Source organism: Ceratotherium simum, chromosome 8, assembly GCF_057802395.1.
Source record: "Ceratotherium simum simum isolate JZ-2026a chromosome 8, ASM5780239v1, whole genome shotgun sequence".
Classification (NCBI taxonomy): Eukaryota; Metazoa; Chordata; class Mammalia; order Perissodactyla; family Rhinocerotidae; genus Ceratotherium; species Ceratotherium simum.
In genome coordinates, this window is record NC_141907.1 from 7,464,340 (window position 1) to 7,478,370 (window position 14,031).

Sequence of the window (14,031 nt, forward strand, 5' to 3'; positions counted from 1 at the left end):
AGGGCCCTCCCTATATCCCCCATCAGGTTTGCTTTCATCTTCTGGAGCACTCAGATCCGAATCTGCACCTTTATAAGAGCAGTGCCCATACTCCATCTTATTGGGTAGACCATGGTGCTTCCTCCCTCCCCACTGGCACGTAAACTGCCTTTAGATGGCTTAACTCAGTACCAGGCACACAGTCTTGTGTAGTAAGAGTTTTCAAACTGTAATTGACACGCTTTGGCGATCATTTCCTTTTCCTCAAAGACAAAGCTCTTTTATCTTTTATTAGACATCTCTGCCACTGCCTTGGGGTTATGCACACAAATAAAATACGTAGCAGGAAACTGCCTTGTTTTCTCTCTTTTCCTTCACCTAATTTCAACTCCCTGCCAAGTCTCCTTGCACTGATTTGCTCATCATAGAAGCTGCCTCGGGCAGACTCGTGGTTTCTCTCCTGGGAGGACAGCTTTTTCATTTAGTCACGGAGGGGCAGCCTCTCACCCATTTATCTTCCAGCATCTCTGAGCCATGCTTTCCCAGGGCGGTTCCTCTTGGGTTCCGCTCCTTCCTGTCCACTTAAGGGCATATGAGATGATCTCACAACCTGAACGGCACCCTTCCTGAAAGGGGTAATGCCCCTGGGGGCTTAAGCTGTGCACTGTCAATGTGAGTTCAAGTGCAGCTTCTAACCCGGTCAATCTCGTGGTTACAGTAGGTGTAAGAGGGTGAGGCCCAGCTTCTGGGTGAACACGGGGGTTTGGGTAGCAGAGAGGAGGGGCCGGCAGCTGACCTCCCTTCAGGGAGTCTCCACACACTGACGGAGAGCTCGGAATCTAACCTGCTGGAAACTCAGCAGGCTCTGTGATGGGAGAAAGCCCGCGTCTGCAAACTCTGAGAGTGGAATCCACATCATCACAAGAAGGGTGAGAACTTGGGAAAAAACAGAGCAGGCAAAGAATTGTGGTTTTGGTCAGGAAAGCACTTCCGGCTGCGTGTGCGTGAGTCCAATTTAGCTTATTTGTGTAAGCAGACAGGGTGGAAGATTTCCATTGAGATAGGACGGCAACATCATTGTTCTCCGTGTTACGGGAAAAGAGAACCCGAAAAGCACTAAAATCACACTGTGAAATGCAGAGCTTCCCCTCAGGGGCCTGCACTCATCACAGGGGCCACGTCCGGGGGTCTCCTTGCAGGGTGGCCCGCCCAGGCTACTGGCCCTTGTCAGGGTGCTCATTTCCTGCAGCCTGCATTCCCCACCAGGCTCCCGGCTCATGTCTCTGCCTCTGGTTTGTTCCCTCCCAGACCCATTCTTCTCACTGCAGATCTGCCCTGTGAAGTTCACGCTTAAAAATTCCCCAACAGAGCCCTCCGGAGCTCAGGATAAAATCGCGAATCCTGGTCACAATGCCCCAGGCTCTCTGGATCTGCTGCCAGGGCGTCTCCGACTTGTTCTCTGCACTCCGTGTCCCACCCGCGCTCTGGGCGGTGCTTCTCGCTGGGCCGCACCCCAGAGATTCCCACTGAGCTGGCGCGGTGAGGCCTCAAGATCAGCGTTCACAGTAGTTCTTAACGCCAGCAGGGGACTGTAACACACCCAGCCAGGGTTGGAAACCTTGCTCCAGCCCAGGGTGCTCAAATCTGCCTGCATGCTAGAATCACACGGGAGTGATAGAAAATAGGGAACCGGGTCCCACCCCCAGATTGGGACTCGGTTGGCCTCGGATGCAGCCTGGGCATCAACACTTCTAGAAGCTTCCCAGGTGATTGGCAGTGTTTGAGGACCGCTGCTCTGGCCCTGGCGGTTTATTTTTGGTCCCTTTGACACTAATTTCTTTTTATATTCTGACATTTTTGCTGGCTGCTCCTGCTGCGTGGAAATCCCTCCTTCCCTACCTCATAAGCTAGCTCACTCTCTTTTCTTCCAAATGTCAGAACTGACAGACTAGCAGGGGTCAGCAAACTTTTTCTGTAAAAGGTCAGATAGAAATTACATTAGGCTTTTCAGACCACTTGTGGTCTCTGTCGCACATTTTTCTTTTTTTTTCCTCTTTAAAATATAAAACCCATTCTTTGCTTGTGGGTCACACAAAATAGGCCATGGGCCAGATTTGGCCATAGGCCATAGTTTGCTGACCCCTGGACTATAGAATTGTCTGTTCTGTGAGGTAGTGAGTTCCTATTCAATGGAAGCAATCAAGTCATGGTTGGAGGAATTCCTGGCAGGGAAACCATAGATGGGACTTAAGCTTCCAATGAGTAACTGGACTAGAAAGCCTCTATGTCCTTCCACAAACTCGGCACGCCTTAGTTCTTATTCATTCCAGCTCCTGGGCACATTTCGTCATCTGTCAAATGATCTCTGAGGTCCCCATAGCTCTGAAATTATTCCTGTGTTCTGTTCTGCTTTAGTTCATTGTGAAGCTCTGCGTGTGTCAGCACAGCCTTCATTTCAACGCTAAGTGCTATGATTTAGGTGTCTGTGAGTTTAACAGACAAAGACCAAAGACGGCTCCTGAATTCTGTATGGAGATAATTTCTGAAGCAGGAACAGCTGGAAACCGTGAAAATCAAAATGCTCTGAATTCCCCTTTGGCCAAGGAGATCTGACAGCTAGATACGAATGGCAAAATTACATCTTTCCATGTAGACACAAACAGGACTGATTTATGATGATGCAGAGTAGGCCCATCCTGGGAAGATAAAAATGGAAGCTTTCCCTCTTATCCCAAATTCTCTATATCAGCCTTGCAGGGCAATTTCAAAATGGGCCTAATTCTACTCAATTGTTAGCAAACAGCCGATGAGCACTGACCACGTGCATAGATAAGAGTTAACACTGCGGGTCCTAGAACAACATGGTGTAGATTCGAAGCCAGCACTTGCCTCTTATCTGTGTGATCTGGGGAAACTGCTTGATCAGTCTGTACTTTGGATTTTTCATCTATAAAAATGGGAATAAAATTAGTTTGGGATGGAAAGTTTTCTCAGCTGTTCTGTAACTCATCTTATATCATCTGGGACAGGGAGAGAGGGAAAAAAATGACCTGGTTCATCCTGCTTGTAAACTAGCTAATCCAACCTCATACTGGTATTTATTAGCAGATAGATAAGAGAGAGTCCTTATGTATAAAACGTTTTTAGTGGGCTATCCCTGGTCTATTTAGATTGGAAGGTATAGCTCTGGGGATAGCCTGTTGGAAAATATCCGTGTCAGCTTTGTAGTTATCAAAGTATAAAATGGAGACATTTCATGAATAAAATAGTTCCTGTATATAAGTGGTTTTTTTTAGAGACCTCCTAAGTTCCATCTACCCCAGACTGCACCCCTAACATGGTAAGGGAGACTCTGGGGAGCTGTGTTGATGGCTTCAGACTTTACCTGCATCTTGAGATGACTGGTATCCTGTAAATTACTAGTAAACTTTGATTGAGTAAAACCTCTGATTATTGTGATTTCATTTTGCCAATCTGACTCTGTGTTATCTTATATTCACACAGTATTTTTACGAGAATTAAAGCACTTGGAACAGAACCTGACACACAGCAGGTGCTCAGTAAATGCTAGTATTATCAGAGGACTGGTGTGAGGACCAGATTAGGGGCAGAGGGAACATGCTGTGAAAAGCTCAGTGCAGGGCATGGATGTGAACTCTCATCCTTTGCAATAGGGGGAAAAGAGCACAGGTTTTTAAAGATCTGGGTTCAAATCTTGACTCCAACACTTACTAGCTGTGTCATGATAGGGGACCTCAGAATGTCTCTGGGCTTCAGTTCCCTCACTTGTCAATGGCAGCAGTTACTCCTAACTTCAAAACTATCGTGCAGAGTAGGGGTGATGTGTAAGGCACCCAGCACAGCGTTTACATTAAAGTAGATGATCAGGAAGGTTAATGCCCGAGGCCATTATGAATGTGGCAAGGACAAGGCAAAGAGCAGGATGATGCCAGGGAAGACCAAAGCCACAGCCTCTGGCATTAACCAAATCACTTTTGTGGTGCCATCCCTTGTCTCCCTCTTAGAAGAGCTCTAGCCGTGACAGTGCCTGTCCTAGCCCCTTCTATCTGAGTTCTCTGGTCATAATTAACTCATCCACAAGTTCTTGCCGAGAACCTTGTAGGTCTCAGGCCAGTGCTGGGCACTTTGGGGGAAGCTGGTGTTTCAAGCACAGACTCTACTCACAGCAGAGATGGCTAGTTATGCTCTACCTTCCACAGTATAGAGCTGGTGCTGGTCAGTGGCTGCTCCCCAGGACCTCTTGTTCCCCAGCCCTCCTTGCATCGAGGTCTGCCCGTGTGACTTGTTCTCGCCATTGGAACATGAGTGGAAGGGAGGGTGTTGTTACTCTGGGTCAAGGCTCTTAAGAAGCGTCCTCCATGCTCGTTGTCTCCTCCTGCCTATTGCAGTGGACACTGAGGCCCCAGGGGCTGGTGGAGCCACAACACAGACGGAGCCTGGGTCTAAGCCGCCACCTACCAGGGACACCAGCCACAGATGGGTACACGAGTGAGCAGGTAGTTTCTACTGTGGTAAGCCACTGTCATTGGCGATGTATTTGCTAGGCAGCTAGCATTGCACTGACTAATACACTGCTGTTAACATGACTCAGAATTCCAACTGCATACATGAGACATTCAAAGCACATTGCTCAGGACTGTGTTATGAAGGATCATCTGTCTTGGTCAGTGGCCTTGGGACTGTTTTTTAAGTTAGTAAGGTTGGGTTAGAAGCTCTGAGACCACTTTGTTTTGGTGAGCAATTAAGGAACCATTAGGCCCTATAGTAAGTGCTCAGTATAGCTGTTGAATGGATGAACGAGTGGCTGAATATGTATGATGACAAATACACACTCTTCAACTTTGACTTTGAGGTTGTAAAAATCTGGTTCTATTTTATCTTTCCCCCACCCCCAGCTCAGCACAGAGCAGGTGCTCAATAATTGCTTGAGAAATTGATTTGCATAGAATCAAACCTTACTCTTGTTCTTTCTCTAATAAAGAATTTGGTATTAGCTTAACTAATCCCTTTATTGCGTGCCATTGGCTAAGGCCACCTCCACATTTTTGCTGACACCCTGAAACCCAGCTGCTTCTTCCCTGGGAGCTTCAGGAATACGCAGAACCAGGGGCCTTTTGTCTCCACTTTCTCTCTCCCCTAAGGCTTCATTTTGAGAACCCCTGCTGCCAGCTCCGGCTCCACTCTTATACCCACTCACAAAAGCACACATCTTCCCCGCTCAGCTCTTTCCTCAGTTATTTCATTCCTTCTTTAACAAACTTTTCGGGAGCACTTCATGTCCTCTGCATAGTTCTAGGTTCTCAACGAACCACAAACAAGGTCCATCATACATATCCGGCCCTCCACTTACTTTTGTGAATAAAGTTTTACTGGAACACAGCCATATCGTCCGTTCATTTACACATTGTATCTGGCTGCGTTTGCACTAACATTGCAGAGCTGCACAGTTATGACAGAAGCTGTCTGACCCACAAAAATATTTACTGTCTGGCCCTTTATAGAAAAAGTTTGCTGATCCCTGCATTAAAGAAATGAGTATGTAGGAAACCGATGAGCCAGTGAGAGGTGCTATGAAGGAAGTAAACCAGGATGATGTGAGAGAGAGTATGTGTGTGTGACTGGTGTGTGTGTGTGCATGTGTGCATGTGTGTGTGCTGATTTTAGATTAAGTGGTCAGGGGAGGCCACATTGGGCCTGTGAGATATCTCAGGTGAGATTTCCACAGCAGCCTAGAAGCCCCACAAGGGCAGAGACTGCTTGTCTCTGGGTTTGCTCCCCAGTGTTCCCAGGCCTAGCACAGGGCCACTGGCCTCACACCTCCAGGGGCACTGATGTGAATGGTGCCTGTGGAGTGGCTGATCCGGGGCCCCTGTAGGACTAAACACATTTACTCCTTGAATCTACTTACACTGTATATGTTCTCCTGTCACTTTGCCACCCCCCCCGGAAGAAGCCTTCTTCTTCCTCCAGCCATCTGACCATCATCAAGCACCGTGTGGGTGTGCGTGCACACGTGTGTGTGCCTGACACCCTCCACTGATTATTCCAAGGCCCCCTCCATCATCTCATTAACATCCTGATCTCCCAGATGGGGACAAAATGCTCTTCATTTTTCACAAACGTAATAGGCCATGGAACATGATGACCCTATGAAAATCAGCAACGCAAAGGGAGAAACAGAAGTTCGGGTCTATTTTTTCTGATGGAAACTTAGTGTTGTTTCCATCAACACAGAAACCAAATCAAAGAGGAAGCACAGGAACACCTCCCGGAGAGACTGTAGAACTGTGGGGCCTGCCCTGGACCACATTCTCCGTCCACCGTGGCCTCTGATGAGCGCCACTGAGGGCACAGACACAGAGCCAGGGGATGGCAGGGCCCTCAGTCTCATCCACCCTGCCATTTTACAGATGGAGAAACTGAGGCCCAAGGAGAGGAGAGGACTTTCCCACCGACCATGGCCAGGAAATGGCAGAGCTGGGGCTGCTAGTCCTGGGTAAACTGAGGCTCAGAACACTCCAGACTCCACACTCGTGCAGCTAGGCTGTAAGGTGGTGTTTAGGCCTGGGAGTCAGGTGGCTCCATCACTGCTTGCTCTAGGCAAGTCACTTCCCATCTCCACCTTCTCTAGAGCTGTCCCGAGCCCTGAACGAGCTAGTGCACATCAAGTGCTCAGCTGAGCATAGTGCATAGGCAGTGATCACTAAGTCTCAGACACTAAATTATCATTAGTGTTGTATCCTCCACACTACACGGTGACTTCTCTATGGGCACAGACTGTAGCATGATTATCTTCGATTCATCCCAAACTACTGTAGCTGGCCCATAGCTTTCGCAACAGTTAATTGTTGCTGTGTTGTTGTTATTATTAATGCATCTTTGTGTGTGCACGTTGCCCACCATCTGTAGGATGGACATGAAGGCAGCCAGTGCATTTAAATGAGTGTGGAACTCTCTCTTCCCCTCCATTCCCAGTCGGGCCTTGTCCCTCCCTGGGCCCCGAGCTCCCCATCTGTACAACGAGAACCCCTCCCCTTGGTGGTGCCGTGAGCCCAGGGGCCAGCCAGTGTGGAAGGAGGGGCACCTTACCGGGACCACTGCAGAAGGAGGCGATGATGGCCAGAATGCACACGATACTCAGGTAAGGGATCCAGCGGGCGTGGTCCTGTGAAAGGGCAGCGGCATGGGCAGGTGAGGAGGCGGCGGTGTCGAGGACCTGCCTCCCCACCCCAGCTCCTCCTCCTTCCGCCTGTGTGACCTTGCACAGGCCACTTTACATGTCTGAGCAGCAGTTTCAGTGTCCATCAAATGGGGATAATGATAACCCCTAAGCCATTCCAATCGGCTGTTTCACAGATGTGAAGGTGAAATGAGATGATGGTCCCTGGCATACAGTAAGTGGTAAGTGAATGAATAACTAACACTGATTGAGTGCTTAGTCTGAAGCAGGCAATACGAGAAGTTTTTATAGGCATTATCGCATTTAAAAAACTTTCTCTTAGTTATTGCTATTTTTATGTAAAACACCATACTTCTACCCCTGCCATCCAGACAAGGTACGAGATGAGTTCACTCATGTCATTAAATAGGTTTGGAGGGGCTGTCACTTATCTGGCGGGGGTGGTTGGGGTGGCTTGGTGCTGGGTATGCAAAGAAGTTTAGGGAATCGCTCCCGCTCTAGCAGACTGGGTGGTTGATAATTAGAATATGGTGTCACTAGCTATGGGACATGGTGAGCACGTGTGGAGGTTCCAGGGCCCCAGTCTAGAGAGATTCAGGGAGGGGAGGAGCCTGTGCTCACCTTTGAAGGCTGAGCTGGAGTCAGCGGAGAAAAAAAGGAAAGGAAAGGAGCTCCAGGAGAGCATTCTGTATGGGCAGGCGCACAGGAGCACGGCCAGGGGTGAGCCGCAAACACTCAGAGCAGAGGGCGAGCGGGAGGGGCAGGAGAGAGCAGCCCTTCTGTGTCCAAGTCCCTCAGCTCTTGCTGCGGGAGGGTCTAGGGCTGACAGGAGAGTCGCAGGCTCTTGTACTCTGCATGGCTCACTGCTGCACTAAGTCATCCATCCATCCATCCATCCATCCATTCGTTCACTTGGCAGATAGTTCTGAGTTCCTGCTGGGTGCCATGCATTGGGCTGGGAGGTGGGAATGCAGAAATGATACAGGCATGGCCCTTGCCCCCACAACTCACTGTCTATCAGGAGAGCTGAGTCAAGTGAAAGCCAATGCTGAACGATAAGCGATATTGCAGGGTTGCCCCGGGGTCCCTGGCAACACAGAGGAGGGCGCCTCACTCAGATGTGAAGGTAAGGGAAGGCTTCCTGAAGGAAGAGGTATCCAAGAGGTATCCAAGAGGTATCCAGGGCTTGCTGAGTCCAGAAAGCAAGAGAAGCCAGTTGAGCAAAGGAGGGCCCTAGGAAGAGGAAAGGGCCAGGCTTGGGAGCAGGGCTCAGGGAGGAGGACTTGGGGAGATGAGGGCAGCAGAGCAGGGAAGAGTCTAAAACCTTGGGCAGTGAGCCCTGGAGGGGGTCCCATGCTCCAGGCAGCCCCTCTGAACATCTCACACAAGTTGCAAAAAGACGACGCCCCAGAACAGTTGGCCTCCTCGGAACCTCTGAGGACCCAGCTCGGTCGGGCCAAGGAGCCTGCAAGGGCACCCGGCCCAGGACAACCCTGGCCTGGCAACTGGGAAGGAAAGTCTCTGCCAGCACATTGCCCCCGAGGGAGAGGTTTCCGCCTCCTGCCCATTCAGCGCGCCCGCAGCACCTCCTTTCTGAAGGACAAGCTACTGTCCATCAGCCACCACCAGCTAACATCGCCTTCTCTGGAGATGTTTGGCACATTAAGACTTTAGCAGATGATGAACACGGGCCCTTTCCAATAGGGATTCATTTTTGAAAAATGCAAAGATTTACTGACCACTGCGACCTTGCCTCACGCTTCCCTTAGTGCTGAGAGGGGATCGAGACACTGAGTACGTGCTCAATTACTGCAGGTTGCCCTGAACAGCACAGGCGGGCAGAAGGGAACCCCAGGATCCTGGGATCTGATCCCTGCTCTGCCATTTACCAGCTGTGCAGCCTTGGGCAGCTTATTCATTATATTCATGCCTCAGTTTCCCCATCTCCATAAAAGGAAAAATACCACTTTGATAAGGATTAGGTACAGCACTCTCTGTCCCCCAAACACACACCAAGCGCTTGTTACGTTCCAGGCACTATTCCAAGTACTTGAAGTGCATTTTCTCATTTAGTCCTCACAATACCCCTGGACCTAGGGACGACTGTCCCATTTTAGAGATGGGGTCCTGAGGAGCAGAGAGGTTAAGTGACTTGCCAAAAGTTTTGTGGTGAGTACGTGGGAGAGCGAGGATTCACACCCAGGCGGTCTGGCTCCAGAGCCCCTACTGGTCCCACCAGCCAATGATGTAACAATTGTGAAAGTGCCTCACATGGGAGTGCCAGGCCCTCCATGTGGGAATGTGACAGCTGGAAGAGGCATCTTTGGAGTTGCCTAGTGCCATCTCCTCTATTCCACAGATGGGTAAACTGAGGCTCAGAGAGGGGACGAATCTTGCCCAGGATCACACAGCTCCTTAGTGGCAGCGACAGGACCAGAAGTCAGGTCTCTCGTCTCCCAGTCCAAGGACCCGTTACTGAACCCTCCTCCTCGAGGGTGCCCGGCATCTTCAGCACTGAGATGCCCCTTGGGAGCACCACATTGCAAGAGCTGTCTGTAGACAGTGTGAACCTCCCAAGCCAGAGGTCCCGAGCACTGAAGCCAGAAGCCAGCTCCATGCTAACCTCCCCCAGGGTCGACAGGCACATCCTCTCACCTGCAGCGTCAGCGTGATGGTGAGGATCCCAAAGAAGAGGGTCATTAGCCCAAAGCCGCCAATGAGGAGGGGTTTCCGTCCCAGGCGCTCGATGACCAAGCCCTAGGTCAGGGTCAAAGAGAGACAGTTATTACTCCACTTCCAGCAGCAAGGAAAGGAAACTCGGTGCTGGGAACCGGAACTGGGGTCGTGGCTAAAGGCTAGCTTTGACCTGAAGACACCTGGCCACATTCTCCACGGCCACAACCAGAGAGGTAGTGATCTTTATGAGAAAGGAAGAAAGGGAGGGAGAAGAAAGTCACAATTCTTGAGCACCTCCTGTGTGTCGACACATTCACCCTTCCTGCTAACCTTCCTCGTTAGGGGGTTAGGGGAGGGTGGGCTTATCTGCTAGGGAGTCTGGAAAAGGAACCGAATAGACATGGTTGTCACAGCCTCCCCGGACCCCTGCTTTGGAGCCAGCTTACCATGGAAGGCAAGCGCTCTCCATTCCTTTGTGCTCACAGGTCATAGGTTTTATAGGGGCAGACTCCCAGGTGGGGGCACAGAGGTGGGAGTGGGCAGAGAAGGTTAGGTTGTTTCCCACTCTGCCTGGGCCTGGACGCATCAGTTTCATTCTGGGGTGTGATACCAGGAAGCCCAGGTCACTGCAGCCCCTGAAGCCGTGTCCCTTTACTGAGATTGACTATCTCAGTGTGACTCTCTGGTCTGGGCCCAGGCCTAGGTACACGAAACACTCTTCCTAAGCAGGATGTTCCAAGGATTCAGAGATTATCTCCCAGGAACCTGTCGAGGGGCAAGTCTTTTCTTTGGAACGTGCAGAATTGAACACCCTGAGTCAGCTGAGTTAACTCTTCACTACACATGGGGATAATAACTTTTACTTTGTAACAGCCAGATATTTGTATTCTAACACATAACAGGCAATGAATATAAGGAAACCTGTATTATTTCCTGAATAAAAAATACCTATGTCCAAGCCTTTCCTATACGATTCCACAGCTTCATACATTCTTCCTTTCCTTAGGCAAATCCAGGTCTTTCCCACTCCTTCCCATTGGTAAATGTTCTGTTTAAAGCCCCTCCTCCAAGGAGCCTTCCCTAATGACCAATCCCACAGTAATCTTCTTTCTCACTTGTTCTGGCAGACACTTGCAAGCTATCTCTCATGGTTACTTTTTTCCTTAAAGAAAGATGGTATTATTTTTGTAAAAATAATATATGCTCATTGTGAATTCAAGCAATGCAGAAAAGCACAAGGAAACAAAATATCTGAGATTGACTGTTGCATTGTTACACTGAGATTAATATGTACTTGTTACTGACTTCGGTGTTTTGAGATTTTTTCGTTTTTTTTGTTTTTTGTTTGTTTTAGTTTCTTCAAAGGCACCCCAACAATGTCAGAGTCAGAAAGTGTGCCTCAAACCCAAACCAACGGAGGACCACTGTCTTACACCATGATGCCCACGTTCAAGTGCTTTCAGGAGTCTGGCTGTTTCATTTCCCTAAAGTCTCCGATTGAACCAGTAACCTGAGCCAACATAAAGCTGAACACATTCTCCCTGATTTGGAAACTGTCTCTAAGGCTGGTCTAACACCTGGAAGACACCAAGGAAATAGCTGTGAAAGAGAAAGAAGAGAGAAAAGCCAGCCTCTCCATCCTAGTGGGAAGCAGCATCAATCTATAGGGCTCCTTTCTTCCTCCTTCCTCCGTTAAGTCCCATTAAAGTGCAGCCTGTCGAAAGGGATTAGAATAAACACGGTATTTCCACTCAACATTAAATCAGTAGTGAGGACATTAACTCAAGAGAGACAGCAGCCTCTGAAGGTTACTGACATCAGCTGGGACGAACTGTCAGCCTCCTCATGCTCCCAGGAAAGCCGCCTGGGGACTCTGAGCCACAGGGTCATCCATCCATTCAGCAGCCATTTACCCAGCACCTACTGCCCAGCACACAGTGCTAGGAGCTCTGCTGGAATAATAATGGTAAAAAATATTTTTTGGTTAGGATTTAAAAATCAACTTTATTGATGTAGTTATATTCAACAAAATGTACCCATTTAATTGTACAGTTTAATATGTTTTGACAAATTTATACACCCATAAAACCATGACGCCATCAACATATAGAACATTTCTATCACTCCAAAGTTCCCTTGAGCCCCTTTCCCCAGCCCCAAGCAACCACTGACATGCTTTGCATCACCATAGGTTAGATTTGTTTAGATTAGAGTTCCATATTGGAGATCACTATGCTTTTGAGATTCATCCCTGTTGTGGACATCAATAGTTCGTGCCTTTTTAGTGCTCAGTAGTATTCCATTGAATGGATATACCATAATTTGTTTCTCCATTCACCAGCTGATGGACATTTGGGCTGTTTCCAGTTTGGGCTTTTATGAATAAAGCTGTTATGAACATCGGTGTTCATGTCTCTGTGTAGATATGTGCTTTGATTTCTCTTGGGTAAATACTTATGAGAAGAATGGCTGGGTCATACAAGTAAAGATTTTATAAGAAACTGTCAAACTGTTTTCCAAAGAGTTGTACCATGTTAAATTCCCACCAGCAGTGCATGAAAGTTCCAATTGCTCCATATCTTCATCAACACTTGGTGTTATCAGTCATTTTAATGTTAGTCATTCTTATGGTGAATAGTAGTATCTCTTTGTGGCTTTTAGTCTTAATTTCCCTGATGACTAATGGTGTGGAACATCTTCCCATTTGTTTATTGACTTTTTTGATATCTTCTTTCGGAAAGGTTCTGTTCAAGGCTTTTTCTCATTTTCAAGTGGGTTGTTGGTCTTCTTCTTATTGAGTTCTAAACGTTCTTTGCATATTCTGGATTTAAGTCCCCTGTGGGATGTGTACTATGTGAATATTTCCCAGTCTGTGGCTTGCTTTTCCATTTCCTTAATGATGTCTTCTAAATAGTCATAGATTTTAATTTTGATGAAATCCAACTGATCAATTAAAAAAAATGGTTCATGATTTTGTATCCCATTTAAGAAATCTTTGTTTACCCCAAGGTTGCAAAGGCTTCCTCCTAAATTCCCTTCTAGAAGTTTTTATAATTTTAGCTTTGGTGTTTCAATCAGTGGTCCCTTTGAGTTAATTTTTGTGTACAGCACGAGATAGAGTTGTATTTCATTTTTCCTATGTGAATATCTAGTTTTATGGCACTATTTGTTGTAAAGACTACCTTTCTCCATTCAATTACTTTGGCGGCTTTTGTCTTTCTGGACTCTATTCTGTTTCATTAATCTGTATGGCTATTCTTATGCCAAAATCACGCTGTCTTGAGTACTGTGTAGTGAACATTGTCACAGCACTTACTATGGACCAGGCATGGTTCTAGATGCTTTACCTATAGTCATAATTTAATCCTCATAACATTTCCATGGGGTAATGTTATTATAGTCCCTTGTTATATCCAGAAATTGAGGCTCAGAGAGGGTTAGCAGCCTGCCCAAGGTCACACAGTGGCAGAACCAGCATTCAAGCCCAGGCAGGGTCTGGTTCCAGAGTCTTGCTCTTACTCCCTGTGCTCTGCTGCCTCTCCTCACTGTCAGCGAGACAAGTGTACACATAGATTTATCAAAAGAAAATACATGCTTTCCCAGGGCTTTCCTTCCTTCTTTTGTGTGAGGCCCTGGCACTGGGGCACAGGGAAGAAAGAGACAGAGTCCTTGCCCTTGGGGAGTGTTATGGGCTGAACTGTGTCCTCCCCAAAAAGATATGTTGAAGTCCTAATCCCCTGTACCTCAGAATGTGACTTTATTTGGCAATAGGGTCTTTATAGAGGTAATCGAGTTCAAATGAGGTCATTAGGGTAGGCCTTAATCCAACATGACTGGTGTCCTTATAAAAAGGGAAAATTTGGACACAGGCATGCCCACGGGGAGAAAGCCATGTGAAGATGGAGGCAGAGATCGGGAGGATGCTTCTACAAGCCAAGGACCACCAAAGATTGCCTACAAATCTCCATATGCTAAGGAAGAGGCCTGGCACAGATTCTCTGTCACAGCCTCAGAAGGTTTCTACCCTCAGACACCTTGATCCCAGACTGCTGACCTCCAGAATGGTGAGACAGTAAACTTCCATGGTTTAAGCCCCTCCATTTGTGGCACTTTCTTAGGCAGCCCTCCCAAACCAACACACAGAGCTCGTGTCTGACGGAGAGCAGGGCTTGGCA

The 14,031-nt window shown here is 48.0% G+C and overlaps 1 protein-coding gene across 3 annotated transcripts in view; it reads right to left on the bottom strand.

Annotated features, from left to right (window-relative positions):
- Positions 1-14,031, bottom strand: part of SLC2A9 (solute carrier family 2 member 9) — a 255,749-nt gene that overhangs the window by 59,534 nt on the left and 182,184 nt on the right. For all 3 annotated transcript variants that reach the window (XM_087434919.1, XM_087434920.1, XM_004432273.3), the window contains 2 exons: positions 9,836-9,937; positions 7,090-7,165 (listed from right to left, as the gene is read on the bottom strand). In XM_087434919.1, coding sequence (XP_087291045.1) covers positions 7,090-7,165; positions 9,836-9,937 — 178 coding nt within the window. The remainder of the gene's footprint in view (positions 1-7,089; positions 7,166-9,835; positions 9,938-14,031) is intronic.